We start from the raw sequence: 16,529 nt of genomic DNA on the forward strand, positions 1-16,529 counted from the left end.
TATTTTACACTTCGTCTAACATAGAATATTTTGCAAATAATTCATTTAGTTTAAGAGAAAATCTTTTGTTTGTTATCATTAAAACTTAAGGGATCCAAGAACGTCTTTTGACTTAACAATCTCCCCCTTTTTGATGGTGAAAAACATACTTTAAAAAATTCAATCTTGTTTTATTTTTGAAAGAGATTTTCTTTTGATAAGGCGAAATAAATTTTCATTTTTTTCAAAAAGGTTTCGATTACAAAGCTGAAAGTATTTTTAATAGCGAAATCATACTTTGATTTAAAAAAAAAAAAAAAGTTCTGTAAGACCGATGTAAATTATATACCTAAGATTTTGAAGAAAAATCGTATGAGAAAGTTTGATTGAAAATCAAGATTGTTCTTGTAACACATAATCAAGTGGATGACTGGACCGGTATAAATTTATGTGTTTTTTTCTTCTTTCCCTTATCTCTTTAATGATATTGTTATGAATTTGATTAAAGAATTCAAGGATTTATGAGATATGAGATATGTTGGTAATATAAAATCAATCTTGATTACAAGTGACTGATTTGCTGCATTAAACATTGAAATTCTGATATATTGGTATTGTATCTTGTAATCTGCTATAATTTGTTAAATCAAATTGATTAAAGGTTGAGTTTGAATATCTTGATATGCTATAATCAAGAAATTTCAAAAATAGAGTCATCTTAGGATAGAATCTATTCAACCCCCTTCTAGATTTTAGTAAACAGGGACCAACAGACTCCTCCTGAAAACATAGGTGATGAATCATAGTATGAAAATATCAAATCATTCAAGATAGAGTATAAAAGCTTGAAAAATTCTTGTCAAACATTCAAAACCATGTATCGAAGCAAAACACAATATTAGAGCTCCAAAAAATTCTAATTAAATAATCAGAATATCAAAGCTTAAACAATTCTCAGTAAACATTTAAAATAAAGTATCAAATAAATACTAACAAAAAAACTAATACCCTTATATATACTTTAATCAAAAAAGCATCATATAGGTTAGTTATTTAAAAAAATTAGCAAAAAAAAATCATGCATCATAACCCCTAGCTAAAATATGACAATGCTTAGGCAGAAAATCACATGTCATGCATTTCTCCTAGGTTAGTAAGTAATCAATTATTCATTTTCTTTAGATATGGAAGGCATAGATAGTAGCATGCATGAACTATTGAGGAAAGTGAATATTCTAAATTATGCAATGCCAAGAGTTAATAGCTTGAGTGTCCTAATGTCAAGAGAGGTCAAGGCGGATTTTGAGAAATATTATGGAAGAATTCTTGACCTATTGAAGGAATTTTAACCATTTTCGCAAGAATAATGTTCTTCGTCCAATGCACTTTTAGATACATGACGATTATGCAGAATTTGCTTAACACAAGGTCATTGCATATGAAGGATTTATCGTCTACTGAAGGAAAATGTTTCATATAACAATAATGATTAAAGTTCTTGCATTTTCCTTTACAAGATAGTTTCATTTAAAGAAAGATAGTAGATAAAATTTTTCAGTGTAATATGTTTGTTAAGCAAGATTCGCGTCTCCGTCTGATAAATGGTTTTAATGAAGAATAGACAGTAGACGAAGTTTTTCAACATGACTTGTCAATTAAGAGGAGTTTGCGTCTGAAATATAAATGGAACATTGCAATCATTTTTATATTGGTTTGCTCAACTAAGCTACGTCCAGTCTCCTTCAACTGAAGGGTTCCATTAGATATGAAATGAAGTACAATGAGTATTATAGACCACCCAACTCACGACCACTCCTGGTCACGAGTATTCTAGACCACCTAGGTCACGACCACTTCTGCTCACGAGAATTCTAGACCACCCAGGTCATGGCCACTCCTAGTCACAAGTATTCTCAACCACTCCTGGTTGAATAGCTTCACTCACCAGCTCTAGTATTCTTAAACCACTTTTGGTTCCCCAATTATTCTCAACCACTTCTGGCCTGCTAGCTTCACTTACTAGTGCTAGTATTTTCTTATCAGCCACATCTAACTAGTAGTGAGTATTATCGACCACCTCCTGGCCCGTCGGCTTCACTCGTCAATGCTAGTACGTTCTTATTAGCCACTTCTGGCTAGTAGTGAGTATTCTTTGACTAGCCTCTCCAGGCTTTACAAGTATTCTTTCCCTAGCCTCTTTAGGCTTTACAATATTAGCTAGACAGGTTTGGTTTGAGTGTATGGGTTACTCTTATAGAGAGGATACATATGTTTCTACACTCACTAAGGTTTCACTACCTTAGTCCTATAGAGATTCTGAGTGTGTGGGTTACTCTTTATAAAGAGGATACATAAGATTACAACACTCACTAAGGTCTCTTTCCTAAGATACACTAGGAGCACCTTAGACTACAGAGATGAATACAATGATACATTGTAGATTTGACTATGAAGAATCAATCTCTGATTTCTCTGTTTCTTGGGCTTGATCTCTCTTTAACCATTCTTACGATTAAGTCATAGCCCAGGGCAACGCCAGCTTTTCCCGATTTGAGGTTATGGCATATATATAGTCTTGTAGAATCTGTCCGTTGCATATGTCCATTGAAGCTAATATTGTTGTTCGAGACTAGTTCGATTCTTTATTTAATGCATTTGATCTTGCATTAAATGTTGCTTCCTGTTCATAGACATTGCGTGTTTTCTGAATATGCAATTTTCTGATTTTTACTCTGACCTAGAAGCTTCTTGTCTTTTTCCGGTCATGTAACTGCAAGGAATTTGTGTTTTTCTGAAAAACGGGTGTCTTTTTTTTTACACACTCATCATTTGACGTTTAAGTTTTCTTTTCTTCTCTCTTCTTCTTTTCTCACAATTTTGATAACTTCATGTGCTTTTTTGTGAGCATAGACGGTAATAGCTTGATTCTTCTCTTTCTTGCATGTCAGACTACGTCTTTGTCTGATAGTCCATGTGTGACTCAAGACTTGAACTTCGTTTGAGTATTTGATATTGTTGTGTGACTTTTCTTCTCATCTGGTCAATCTTCATATGGACAGACTTTCATTTTCGTCTAGAATGCTTATTAGTCTGTATTATCCTTCATTTGATACGAGGTTGACTTTCTTCTAATTCATTGACCAGTTTTCTCTGGGTATTTGTGATGTGCTTTCCCTTGACTCAATTTTGAAGCTTTTGTTTGTTGTCTTGTATCATCTGATGCTGGTTAATCTTAATCTGATATCTTGTATAGACTTCATCTGTTGCTTAACCAGTTTTAGTCTTGTTCTTCATTTTACCTGTATTTATGCTTTTCTGAAATACTAACGCACTTGTTAGTGATAACAACATGTATTATATTTGTCTCACTCAAAACCTTGTTGGGAGTTTCTTCGTCTGACTTAACATATAAATCCTATGTCGGAATAGGCCATTCCTAGTCTAGAACGGGTCATTTTGACACAGGTTGTCATGAGTAAAATTCAAATCCAGAATGGCCCGTTTTGATTCTAGAATGGGCCATTCCAGATTCAAATTTTACTCTTAATAGACTGATCCAAAATGGGTCGTTCCCAATTCTCAAGAAAAGCCCATAGTTCTATTTAGTTGGGCTATACATTGAAAGCCCATTTAGATTAGGTTTAGGCTATGTAGTGTAGGGTTTTGGCTTGTCCATGTATTTTTGGATTTGAGATGCTTAGGTTAAGCTAATTACATGTGCATCTACATTTAAATGTAATTTAGTCTTACATTTAGGGTGAGTTTGGACCCATGTGCGTCATGCACATGGTGTGACCTGAAGTTAGCGAAAAACACACAAAAAGGGGGTTGAATGTGTGTGAACGAAGGATTTTGAAAACATTTTCGCAAGGGGACTTTTTTCTGTCTGAAAATGAGATTTCAAGCACTTAGAGACTGTGCAGGATTGGTTAAAAGAAACTCTGTGTCTGAAGATCTATCGTCTACTCGAAAATAGTTTCTTAAGTCAAACAAATGTAATTTTGTCTGAATATCGTTTAGAAAATAAGTAGTAGACGAAATTTTTCAGTGTGATATGTCAATATAAATAAAATTGCATTTGTGAAACAAATAAACAATGCACAGAGTTTTATACTGGTTCACTCATCCTGAGCTACGTCCAGTCTCCTTCAACTAAAGGCTTCCACTAATCACAATGGATTACAAGTATTTTTAACCACTTCTGGTTCGTCAACTTCACTTGTTGACGCTAGTATTCTAAACCACTTATGGTTCTCCAAGTATTCTCAACCACTCCTGGTTCGTCAACTTCACTTGTCGACGCTAGTATTGTTAAACCACTTCTGTTTCTTCAAGTATTCTTTCACTAGCCTCTTCAGGCTTTACAAACAATGGATGCTTTTGAGTGTGTATGTGACTCTCACAAAGAGGATAGTATGGTTTCTACACTCGCTAAGTGATGAGGATTTTCGCAAACCCACCACTTGGCAAGTGAACCAAGTTTCGAAGTAGTATTCAAATATCGTCCTCAGGGATTTGAGTGTTTAGTAATTCTTGCTCTGATGATTTAAATGAGAATGATGTTAAAATTGCAAATGGGTAAAGATGGAGTAAAACAACACAATAAAATAAAAGTAGTAAAGACAATGGTTAAGAGACAAGGATTGGTTCAGAAGCACTTGCTAACTCATAGATCTTCTTAAAATACATGCGATTCTAATTCCATTATTTCCACGTTCATTAAATAATCCAACAAGATTCCTCAAGGTTGAATCCTAAAGTCATTAAGCTCAAAACATGATTCCTCTATGTTTGAGTTTAACACTTCGCATTAAGAACAATAACTTGAACAATGTGACTAACCAAATCAAGTCTATTCCTAGAACAAGAAATAATTAGGTGCAAGGTTCAGTTCGGGTTTTCAAAAACGTTTTCCAACTGGATTCAAAAACCAAAAATCATACAACGGGTGATCAAGCCGATATAAGCATTAAGAGAAGAATCAATGCACAAATAATGAGATCAAAATGCATATATTTAAGAAGAAGAAGAGTTAGTAGTTACATCCAACCAATCCTCAATGAGTTTAGCCACACATGGCCATTACAAGATCTAAGAGTGAAAAGAAGAAATTACAAAGTAAAGGATGAAGAAATGGAGTTGATCTTCGTTCCCAAAGGATTCAACTTCCAAATCTTTGTTCTCCCTTCGTTCTTCCCTCTTCACGTGCTTCTCCCTTGTTTTTCTCTGTAATTTTCGTGATCCCCTCTTTTTCTCTGTTTTCTCCTTTTATATTAGCTTCAAAACAGGGCAGAAGTTGCACACTTTAAGCCCACAGTTGTAGCTGTGGAACCAACGCTATAGCTGTGGAGACTCCTTTATGGTTAAGTAATTTCTGACGCTCCAGCTATGGAACCACAGCTATGGTTGTGAGTTTCTGTGACTTTTCTTGATCTCCAATGCCTCACCGCTCTAGTTGTGGATCTACAGTTATGGCTGTAACTCGCTGGAGTCCCAATTTGCACTGCAGGTTTCCACAGCTATGGCTGCAGAACCACAGCCATGGCTGCAACTCTCTGACCTCTAGAATTTCCTTCCAGATTTCCACAACTATAGCTGCAGAACCAGAGCTATGGCTGCAGAATTCTTTTCCTCAATTTTTTTGCTGCAGTTAAGAGAGAAAATCAACATTAACTCTTCTACTACTCTTCTATCTTCTAAAATAACTTTTAAAGAGTAAATTAGCATAACTATATTTACAATTCATCCAAAAAGAGTGCCAAAAGTTGAGTGAATATATGAATAAAAGACACTCAACAAGTACCCCAACTTAATCTCTTGTTGATCCCCAACAAGATACCAATCAAAAACCAAAAAAAAAAGTCACTTCCTACCATGAGATTTCTTCTGTATCAACAATAGGTAAACACTCAATCAATTCACCATCACAAACCAATTTCCTACTCACTGAGGTGCCCACAACAACAATCCTGCTCAACCATAAAAATTATAAGGCAAATCATAGCATGAACATTACAAACCAATATTTGAACATACTCTCTCAATAATGGCTCTCCAAGGTGAGTGTTTCTCTCAATTCCAATCATCATTTCTATGAACATAAGCATTGATATCATCTCTTCAGTACTACTCTTTGAGAAAAAATTAAGGATCACAAGGACTTTTTTTTTTTGAAGGTTGAGGGTTGACTGAGGCTTGGTTAACAAAGGAATGTGGTTTTTCAGATTAACAGGGTTTAAACTCAAGAGAGTAAAATGAACATGAACCAAACACTCCATCTTGCTCACTCTAAATATTCAACTCCAACCAAATCTCTCAACCCAACTTCTTCCTCTAATTACACACCCTCTTTCCTTAAGATTCTTTGCCTAGATTTCAAGAGACCCCTCTCTCTTTTAAGACTATTTATACAGGTGCTTGTTTATTTTGCTCTTGATTTGATTTGATTTGAATTTTTTTTTTAGATCAAATTAATGACAGAATGAAAATAACAAGCACACTTGAATGTGAACAGAGAAAAATGATGGAGGGGTGACTCTTCCATTCAACTTGCATTGGCTTACTTTCTCCATTTTCTTTCCACTTGGCAATTCTTACCAACTACCCCAACTTAATCCCCAATTCATTTTCATTTACTCTCAAGAGTTTGGTCAGGGTGATGAGTTGGTATTTGGGCAAGGTTTAAGGTGATTTGAAGGTTAAGGCTCAAACAGGTTTTAAAGGATGGATTCAATTATGGCTGGCTGTTTGGCTCTAGGCTTAAAAAGATTTTAGTTATTTACAAGGGAATGCCTTGATCCTATCCAAAACTTTCTCACAAGAACAATCATTCAAGATTCAACCAATGCAAACACATATATTATGATGATGGCTCTCAAAGTAAAAGTATATATGATATGATCTATGCCCTGTTTAGTTTCTCTCACTCACCAGCTTGGCTAAATGTTCAATTACTGATCTTTCATGCCATGCTAATCAGATATCTCACAACTTCATGATCAAGCAAAATGGATGAGTACAACCTCAAAGCAAGTCTCAAAACAAACCATTTCAAGGTGAATCAAAAGATGTGTTTTCACTTTTTGTTGATCTAAAAGCCATCTCATTTACTACCTCCCAAGAATGATTTTCAATTTTTCCCAAAAAATATCTATATATATATAATTATAAATATCTATTTACACATTTTTTTTATATTCACACTACTGCTCTCAGAGTAACTAAGGTGAAAACTCTAAACAAAACAATTAGTATCCCAAATTCAAACATTAGCAATTGCACCACCAAATATGACATTCAACCAAAACACCAAGTATAACATTCAACCAAAACACCAGAAGTTTAAGCATCTAACCCAAAACAAGCAAATCACCAAACAGTTTACACAATTAACAGAAATGTAAATAACTGAAATTTAAATTGACAGAAATTTAAAATTGCATGAATTTAAAGTAAAACTCTGCTTCCTCAGAAAATGGCTCAAAAAGTGGGTGACAGTGACCCTTCATCCTCAACTCCTTCTTCATTGTCCTCTCCTCCATCAGTTCCTTCTTCTTCAACTTCAGCATCAGACCTCTGTCCTTGTTCACCTACATGAGGCTGCTCAGGCTCACCATCTCCTCCTGAAAAGACAAGATTGTCCCCAAGTCAAAGAATAGCATCTTGAAATTGCTCTGGTGTAGGCCAAGGATATAAGCTTCCACCGGTACTGGCCTGATTTAAAGTGTAATGGTAAAAATAAGAGTGCAAAGCCACTTGCCCTCGATGATTAGCGGCTTGTTGAAGTTGGACATGGCGAAGATGAGCCATTTCCAATTGGTGCTCATCCTCCATGTGCTGAAAGTGTTGCATCATACAAGCCTGCATGGTAGACAAATCGAAGGGACCAGTTGGCAGAACTGGAGGTGAGGTAACTGGTGGTGGAGATTGGGTAGGTGGTGGGCGTGATCTGCGAGATGCCCGAGGAAACTCACGTGGGTTATAGCAGCGAGCGTTGACAAACACATGATCTATCGTCCTCCTAATTGGGACCAACGGCTGAGGAATCACCACTCCTTTGGCTTTGCATAAGCCTGTAATCAATCCAGGGAAAGCTAGGGGTCTGACAGCACCAGACTTAGAAGGTTTAGAAAGGACAATAGCATGAATTTCATTTGATATTAAAGTCGCTATGTCCACATCCTTCTGTAGCAATATACAAAAAATCAACTTTGCCTTGGAGATGGTAATGTCAGAAGTGTGTGTGAATAGGACGACATTGCTGTAGAGGACGGCCTGCCATAAATGCACAAGTGATTTCAAATCAGCTCGAAGAATGTGGGTGGGTTGGCTCTTCGTGCCTGTTTGATATTGGCTACCTGGAAGGCTTAGAGTCTCAAGCATCAAAGTAGACATCTCCTCATCCATTGCGGTTTTCATGAGTTTCCTATAATCATCTTGTTCTGGGATGGTATACTCAGTTTGCAAGAAGGTGTTAATGGCCACTGGATCATAAGGAATGGTTTTACCTCTCACCCACGAGATTCTATCCTTGCAATCAGGTCGGATAGGAAAGGCATTAGCATAGAACTCTCGAATGATGCTTTCATTGTATTTGTCTTCTGGCTCGCCAATCCTGGTCCAATTCCTCCTTCTGTATTCATGCGTGAAATCTATTAAAGGAAGCACTTCAATCACTGGACGCTCAACTATAATTTGGCGGCTTTCCAAATCCAAAAATCTCTGTTGCTTGTGTCTGGTGCGAAATCGGCTTGGAAGGAAAGCGAAATTTCTGGGTGGCTGAGGTGAGGGTGGTGCTTCTTCGTCCTCAGAAGGTGCTACTGATGGGGTTGGGGAGGAAGTGGCCACTTTCTTTCTTTTTTTATCTGCTGGGATCTCATGAGTGGCTCTAGAGCTTTTGCCTGAACCTCCCCCTCTTGAACGAACCATCTGAAAAATTAAAACCATTCTTGCAACCAAGTTAGTACACAAATGAATCAGAAAATTCTACATTCCAGTACATGAGGCTCAACACATTTCATTTAGCTCTAAAATTGTATACAATGCATGCATGAAATTTACCAACATGTTCATTCACGCACAACACATGCAACACACTGAAAGCCCCAAAATTGTTGTTTGGAAGAGTTTCTCTAGAACCCAATGTGCCAATTGCTCAAATGAGAAACCTTACTAGTACAACATTGTTTCTATGATCAACCCACCACAAAGGTTATTTTGATTGAAAAATGAGATCAATTTTTTTTTACTTAGGCATTTTGTCAAGCACAACAGGCAAAGATGGAAGTTGGTCATGCATGTGCAAGATGGAGCATTTAACATCCCAAAATTCAAACTTTTCAATCCCAGAAGAAAATCAATTCCACCTTGTATTTTCATGATGATCAAAGAACCCAGAAATGACGAATATGTATGAGGGATGTGCACGTTGTTCATGTGAGAAGAACAGTTCATGAAACCTTTAATCAAGCACAATATAAAAGTTGATAAGAAAAACAACATGCACATGCATTCTTGTTCATTCAAGGGTTAAAGTTCATGACAGTAAAAGAATAGTGTGCATTTGGCATTCAAATTGAAAACCCTTCTCATTCAAGCATTTCGTCAAACACAAAGCAAGCACAAAATATGAAAGCTCATGCATGTGTTACATTGAAGACTCAAACATCCAAATTTATGCTTTTCACACTTGTGTACTTCCAAGCCAATCAAAAAAAAAATTCAAAAATGATGAGAGATTATGAAAAAGGTTCAAGGAAATGAAAAACTCACAAACACGAAGAGCATTGGAAGAAGGAAGAAAGATGAAGACTTTACCTTGAAATCCTAGCAAAAAGATGGGTGCTTTGGTGTTTTAGTGTGGAATGACTAAGGAAAAAGGGAATCTTGATGCCTCAAATTAGAAGCTTTCTAGAGAGAATGTGAGGAGGAAGATGAACAGTGGGGAGATTAATGGGTTTCGTGTGTGGGAGAAAAGAGAAATGAAGAGGTGGAGAGAGAGAGGTTCAATTTTAAAACTGACCCAATATGCTTAGAACCTTTCATTTATCATGGATTTTGAGTACCAAGGTTTCAGAATTGGCGCCAGAAACTTGGCGCTATGGCCGTGAAGCCTGGCGCCCCAGCGCTGGGATTTATGTTAGAGGGCAGAAACTTGGCGCTAAGGCCATGGGATTGACGCTTCAGCGCCAAGACTTCAACATATCAACATGCAATAGAGAGTTAGCACCAAAGCCGTGAGCCTAGCGCTTGAGCTGTGAGGTTTTTAACATATAGAAAAGACTTGGCAGAGACCTAGCGCCAAGGCTGTGGAAGTTAGCGCTTGAGCGCTGGAGTTTTCTTGCATTACAGTGCGTTGGCGCCATGGCTGTGGAACCTGGCGCTTGAGCGCTGGGTTTGGAACATATCACAAGATGGACCAGAGAGTTGGCGCTATGGTCGTGGTCCTGGGGCTTCAGCTGTGGACTTTCAAAATGCAATTGGGCTCAAACAGAGACTTAGCGCCATGGCTGTGGAGCCTGGCGCCCCAGCTATGGACTTTTTGAGCTTAATTGAGAGCTCCAGAGACTTGGCGCTAAAGCGTTGGCCTCAGAGCTGCAGCGCTGGGACTTAGAATTGCAATTCTAAGCCGAAAATCACTCCTTCTTAAATCCCATTGAGAACATATAGATATCATTCATTGCTAAAGCACAAAACTTGAATTCTTAAACACGAAAACCAGATTCATTGTACCTCACATTCTCAAACTGTCCATTGTTACATAGCATTTCTACCAACTACCAATGCCTTCACAACCAAGGATAAAGCTGAGTTAGTCTTAAGATTCCAATAGTACCAATATACTGCAATATTATTACCTACTAAACATCAACATCAACATGAAATTAGCCATCAAAAACAAACACATCACAATCTCTACTATTACACACTAAGTATTATGATACTCAAAACTTAAAACCCAAAAGTTGCACCACCTACAAGAGGGCATCAAAATAACTTCTTATATCCTAACACACAAAACACAACATAACCTAAACTAAATCAGCAATGTTACCACATTCCACAACATGCAAATCATCAAGCAACATCTACACTGAAATCAAGCAATCTATGAACAAAAACTCTTAGCTACTCACTATTCAAACTAAAACTTAAGAATCTAAAACAGAAATTAAAACAAGAACATGCTAATTTAGTGTCTTTAGCTTGACAATTCAGATTGTTCATGGCTCCTTCAAATGTGTGCTGGCAGTGAATCTCTCAACTTCACCACCCAAATAATGCTTGAGCCTCTGACCATTAACCAACCAAGTCCTTCCAGAAGCAGGATCCTCAAGTTCAATTGCTCCATATGATTTGATAGATTTAATTGAAAAAGGACCTGACCACTTGGATTTGAGCTTCCCAGGGAAAAGCTTCAACCTGGAATTGAACAGTAATACTTGCTGGCCAGGTTGGAAGTTCCTGTTCAGAATCTTCTTGTCATGGTATATCTTGGCTTTGTGCTTGTAAGACTTAGAGGACTCATAAGCTTTCAATCTCCTTTCTTCCCATTCATGCAATTGAAGCTTTCTTTTCTCCCCTGCTTCCTTCAAATCATAATTTAAGGCCTTCAAAGCCCAAAATGATTTATGTTCCAATCCCACTGGCAGATGACAAGCTTTACCAATGACCTTTTCCAATTCTTTGTTAGAGATAGGCAAAGCCTTCTCTAGTGGCGATGAGCTCTTGAAATCATTTTGAGTTTCCAAGTACACATCATCTAATACATCAATTCTAAAGCAATCTTTGTTGCCTTTTGGAAACTTCGTTGTTTCAAATACATTGAAACTCACTTCCTCATCTTGGACCCTCACCTTCAGCTTTCCTTCATCCATGTCAATGATAACTCGAGCTTTCTTCATAAAGGGTCTGCCCAATATCAAAGGAACTTCTACATCCTCTTCCATATCCATGACTACGAAATCAACTGAAAACATGAACTTATAAACCTTCACTATCATATCTTCCACTATGCCATGTGGAATCTTGGTGGATCTGTCTGCCAACTGCAAGGTCATTCTTGTAGGTCTCACTTCCACTTCTCCTATCTTCTTCAGCATGGATAAAGGAATCAAGTTAATACTGGCTCCAAGGTCTAAAAGTGCCTTACCCACTGATAGATTACCAATTGATACAGGGAGAGTGAAACTGCCTGGATCTCTGGACTTTTGAGGTAGAGACTTCTGTATAATAGCACTGCATCCTGCCTCAAGCTCCACAGTCTCTTCTTCAAGAATTCTTCTCTTCTTAGTTAATAATTCTTTCATGAACCGAGCATAAGTGGGCATTTGTTCCATGGCTTCAGTGAAGGGAATATTTATCTGAAGCTTCTTAATGATGTCCAGAAACCTTGCAAATTGTCTTTCCTTCTCTTTCTTAGATGGGGAATGAGGGTAAGGTAAGTCTTTAATAGGAACAATGGAAATGACTTCCTTGCCCTTCTTTTTATTTTTCTCCTTCTTTACTCCATTCTTCTCTTTTATTTTCTCACTATCTACACCCTCATTTTTATTGCTTTCTCCCTCATTCTTCTCAATCTCCTTCTCAACCGCCTTTAGTTTACTATTTTCTTCCTTATTATCAGCACCCTCATTGTCACCACTCACCCCAATATCACTACCAACTACCTTCCCACTTCTTGTTGTTATGGCTTGGCAATACTCCTTGGGGTTGGTCTTGGTGTTGGCTGAAAATGGGCCTTTAGACATGTCAGCTAATTGTTTAGCTAGCTGACCCACCTGCACCTCCAAATTCTTGATGGAAGCTTCAGTGTTTTTCTGGTTGTTCATAGATACCTGCATGAACTGGTTCAGAGTCTCCTCCAATTTACTGGTTCTTTCATGCATAGAGGGATAAGCAAGCTGATGTTGCTGTTGTTATTGTGGTGGTGGCCTATTGGAAGGCCCAGCTTCATTCCTCCATCAATAACCTTGGTTGTTATTGTTGTTTCTCCAACCTTGATTTCCCTGCATATAATTGTTAGTATTATAATTATGGGAATTAAAATTACCTTCTTTCTGTTGGTTGCCCACATAGTTGACTTCTTCTTCATTTGAAGTTTCAGAACAATGACCATTGGGATGATCTCCCCCACAAAAATCACACTTTAAAGAAGAATGTGATTGAGTTGAAGAAGAAGCAATAACATGAAGCTGTTGTGGAATTTTGGCCATCTGCTTAGTCAATGCTTCAATCTGTTGAGACAGCAGCTTGTTCTGTGCAAGGATTGCATCATTAGTACTGAGATCAAGAACCCCTCTTTTATGAGATTGGTGTCTCCCATGCTCTGCTTGGTGATCAGAAGATGCCAAAGATTCTATAATTTGAGTAGCTTCTTCTGGGCTTACAGTCATCATGGTGCCACCAGCTGCTGCATCTAATAACATCTTCACCTCAGGCTTGATTCCATTAACAAAGAAATTGAGTTGAGCTATATCTTCAAACCCATGGTTAGGACATTTTCTAAGCAATGACTTAAATCTCTCCCAGGCTTCACAAAATGGTTCATCTGCACCTTTCCTGAAAGTAGTGATTTCGGATTTGGCCTTAATATACTTGGATGACGGATAGAATCTATTCACAAACTTGTTTTCCACATCACCCCAGCTTGTCAAACTTTGATTTGGGTGAGATTGTAACCATACTTTAGCTTTTCCTATTAGAGAAAATGGAAACAACCTCAAGTATACAACTTCCTCATCACCTTCAGGAATTCCCATTGTTCAACATAGCTCATAGAAATTTGAAAGGTGTGAGTATGGGTCCTCATGATCAAGGCCAACAAATTGTTGTGAGCTAACCAAAGTGAGGAAAACAGGCTTCATCTCCATTGCTCTAGAAGTATTTGGAGCTGCAATGCTAGAGAAATGCCTAGGACCACGTTGTTGTGCATAATCACCTAGGGTCCTTCTAGGAGGCCTGGCTGGTCCATGTCCACCATTATGAGTGCCTGTTCCTTCTTCATCCATTTCTATTTTGAGGTGTGGTTGATTTGATGAAGAAGAAGAACTTAGAAGATCTTGTTGTTGTTTTTGGATTCTCTCTAACTGTCTAAGCCTTCTTGTTCTACTATTGTTCCTCCTTTCCGTTCTTTCAATTTCAGGGTCAAAATGCAATTCTTCGGCTGGAGTTTTCCCTCGCATACATTTTTAAGAAGTCTGCACAGCAAGGTGAGTCCACAAAACACAACAAGACAAATATCTCTATATATTATAAATATTCACAAAATGAATTATTTACACAATTACAAAATCACAAGATTAAGAATTACTAAATAGCACCAAATCCCCGGCAACGGCGCCAGAAACTTAATGAGGATTTTCGCAAACCCACCACTTGGCAAGTGAACCAAGTTTCGAAGTAGTATTCAAATATCGTCCTCAGGGATTTGAGTGTTTAGTAATTCTTGCTCTGATGATTTAAATGAGAATGATGTTAAAATTGCAAATGGGTAAAGATGGAGTAAAACAACACAATAAAATAAAAGTAGTAAAGACAATGGTTAAGAGACAAGGATTGGTTCAAAAGCACTTGCTAACTCATAGATCTTCTTAAAATACATGCGATTCTAATTCCATTATTTCCACGTTCATTAAATAATCCAACAAGATTCCTCAAGGTTGAATCCTAAAGTCATTAAGCTCAAAACATGATTCCTCTATGTTTGAGTTTAACACTTCGCATTAAGAACAATAACTTGAACAATGTGACTAACCAAATCAAGTCTATTCCTAGAACAAGAAATAATTAGGTGCAAGATTCAGTTCGGGTTTTCAAAAACGTTTTCCAACTGGATTCAAAAACTAAAAATCATACAACGGGTGATCAAGCTGATATAAGCATTAAGAGAAGAATCAATGCACAAATAATGAGATCAAAATGCATATATTTAAGAAGAAGAAGAGTTAGTAGTTACATCCAACCAATCCTCAATGAGTTTAGCCATACATGGCCATTACAAGATCTAAGAGTGAAAAGAAGAAATTACAAAGTAAAGGATGAAGAAATGGAGTTGATCTTCGTTCCCAAAGGATTCAGCTTCCAAATCTTTGTTCTCCATTCGTTCTTCCCTCTTCACGTGTTTCTCCCCTGTTTTTCTATGTAATTTTCGTGATCCCCTCTTTTTCTCTGTTTTCCCCTTTTATATTGGCTTCAAAACAGGGGAGAAGTTGCACACTTTAAGCCCACAACTGTAGCTGTGGAACCAGCGCTATAGCTGTGGAGACTCCTTCATGGTTAAGTAATTTCTGACGCTCCAGCTATGGAACCACAGCTATGGCTGTGAGTTTCTGTGACTTTTCTTGATCTCCAATGCCTCACCGCTCTAGCTGTGGATCTACAGCTATGGCTGTAACTCTCTGGAGTCCCAATTTGCACTGCAGGTTTCCACAGCTATGGCTGCAGAACCACAGCTATGGCTGCAACTTTCTGACCTCTAGAATTTCCTTCCAGATTTCCACAGCTATAGCTGCAGAACCAGAGCTATGACTACAAAATTCTTTTCCTCAATTTTTTTGCTGCAATTAAGAGAGAAAATCAACATTAACTCTTCTACTACTCTTCTATCTTCTAAAATTAATTTTAAAGAGTAAATTAGCATAACTATATTTACAATTCATCCAAAAAGAGTGCCAAAAGTTGAGTGAATATATGAATAAAAGACACTCAACACTAAGGTATTCAACCTTAGTTTTATAAGGATATGTGTTTAGAGTGTGTATATAACTGTCGTAGAGAGGATGGGGTAGTTTCTACATTCACTGAGATAAACTATCTTAGTTTTACACAGATATTCAAATCTAAACAAGAAGAGATGTAAGTTCGTTTTGATGCTTTCTTTTGCTTATTATTTGTTGCTTCTCTTCTCTGGTCTTGATATTTATAGCCTTGTGATAAATCTGCCTGTTGTTTGAATTTGAATGTGTTTGTTGAGGTAGAGCTACCCGTTGGTGCAGATAGTCGTTCGTTCATGGCTACACAAATCTTTTTCATTTAATGTGTTTGATCTTGCATTAAATGTTTGCTTGCCAAATCTATGTTACGTGAAGTCTTCTTCAATATTTTATTCGCTTTTGTGTCTGACTTCAATCATGACCTAGGTGTTTCTTTTCTCTTTTGGTCAGTATAACTACAGAGGCGTTGTCTTTTTTTGAAAAGTAGGTGTACTTGCTCTGACACACGCAACTTTGACTGTGGATTCGCGCTCTTCTAGTTTTCTCTTTCATATCACATTCTTGATGTCTTCTTGTACTCTTCTTGTGAATATGGACGATATGTGATATTCCTCATTGTGAATAGTAGACTTTAGACGCTTTTCAACTTCCTTCGTTTGCATTTGAAATTTTAAGTCTCCGTCTAAGGGTTAGACTTTGACTTTCATTTCGTCTGATCAGTCATGAAGATGAATGACTTTAATTCCATTTGGAATATTTCTTTGTCTTGTGTTATCCATCGACTGATATTTATTTTGTTGACCTTTGTGTAGTTGACCATTGAGCTTCATCTTATGT

General features: G+C 37.3%; 1 protein-coding gene and 1 non-coding gene across 2 annotated transcripts; one reads left to right on the plus strand and one right to left on the minus strand.

The window, feature by feature from the left end:
* Positions 1–11,201: 11,201 nt before the first annotated feature.
* LOC109807150 (uncharacterized) lies at positions 11,202–13,739 on the minus strand. Its single transcript, XM_083064717.1, has 3 exons — positions 13,031–13,739; positions 12,512–12,784; positions 11,202–12,424 (listed from the first exon to the last, which is right to left on the minus strand). Exons 1-3 carry the CDS (start codon positions 13,737–13,739, stop codon positions 11,202–11,204), a joined length of 2,205 nt encoding a protein of 734 aa, XP_082920843.1.
* On the plus strand, positions 13,462–13,567 carry LOC145952936 (small nucleolar RNA R71). The gene has a single exon (XR_014430443.1). It is a non-coding gene; the product is annotated as a small nucleolar RNA R71 (small nucleolar RNA).
* Positions 13,740–16,529: the final 2,790 nt, after the last annotated feature.

This window comes from Cajanus cajan, chromosome 10 (assembly GCF_000230855.2).
Source record: "Cajanus cajan strain Asha chromosome 10, NIPB_CcT2T_4, whole genome shotgun sequence".
Classification (NCBI taxonomy): Eukaryota; Viridiplantae; Streptophyta; class Magnoliopsida; order Fabales; family Fabaceae; genus Cajanus; species Cajanus cajan.

Coding starts and splice junctions, on each gene's coding strand:
- LOC109807150 (XM_083064717.1), bottom strand. CDS start 13,739: ATGGGAATTCCTGAAGGTGATGAGGAAGTTGTATACTTGAGGTTGTTT. Junction 12,785..13,030: donor GGGCAACCAACAGAAAGAAG/GTAATTTTAATT, acceptor AAAACACTGAAG/CTTCCATCAAGAATTTGGAG. Junction 12,425..12,511: donor TAAAAATGAGGGTGTAGATA/GTGAGAAAATAA, acceptor TTCCTATTAAAG/ACTTACCTTACCCTCATTCC.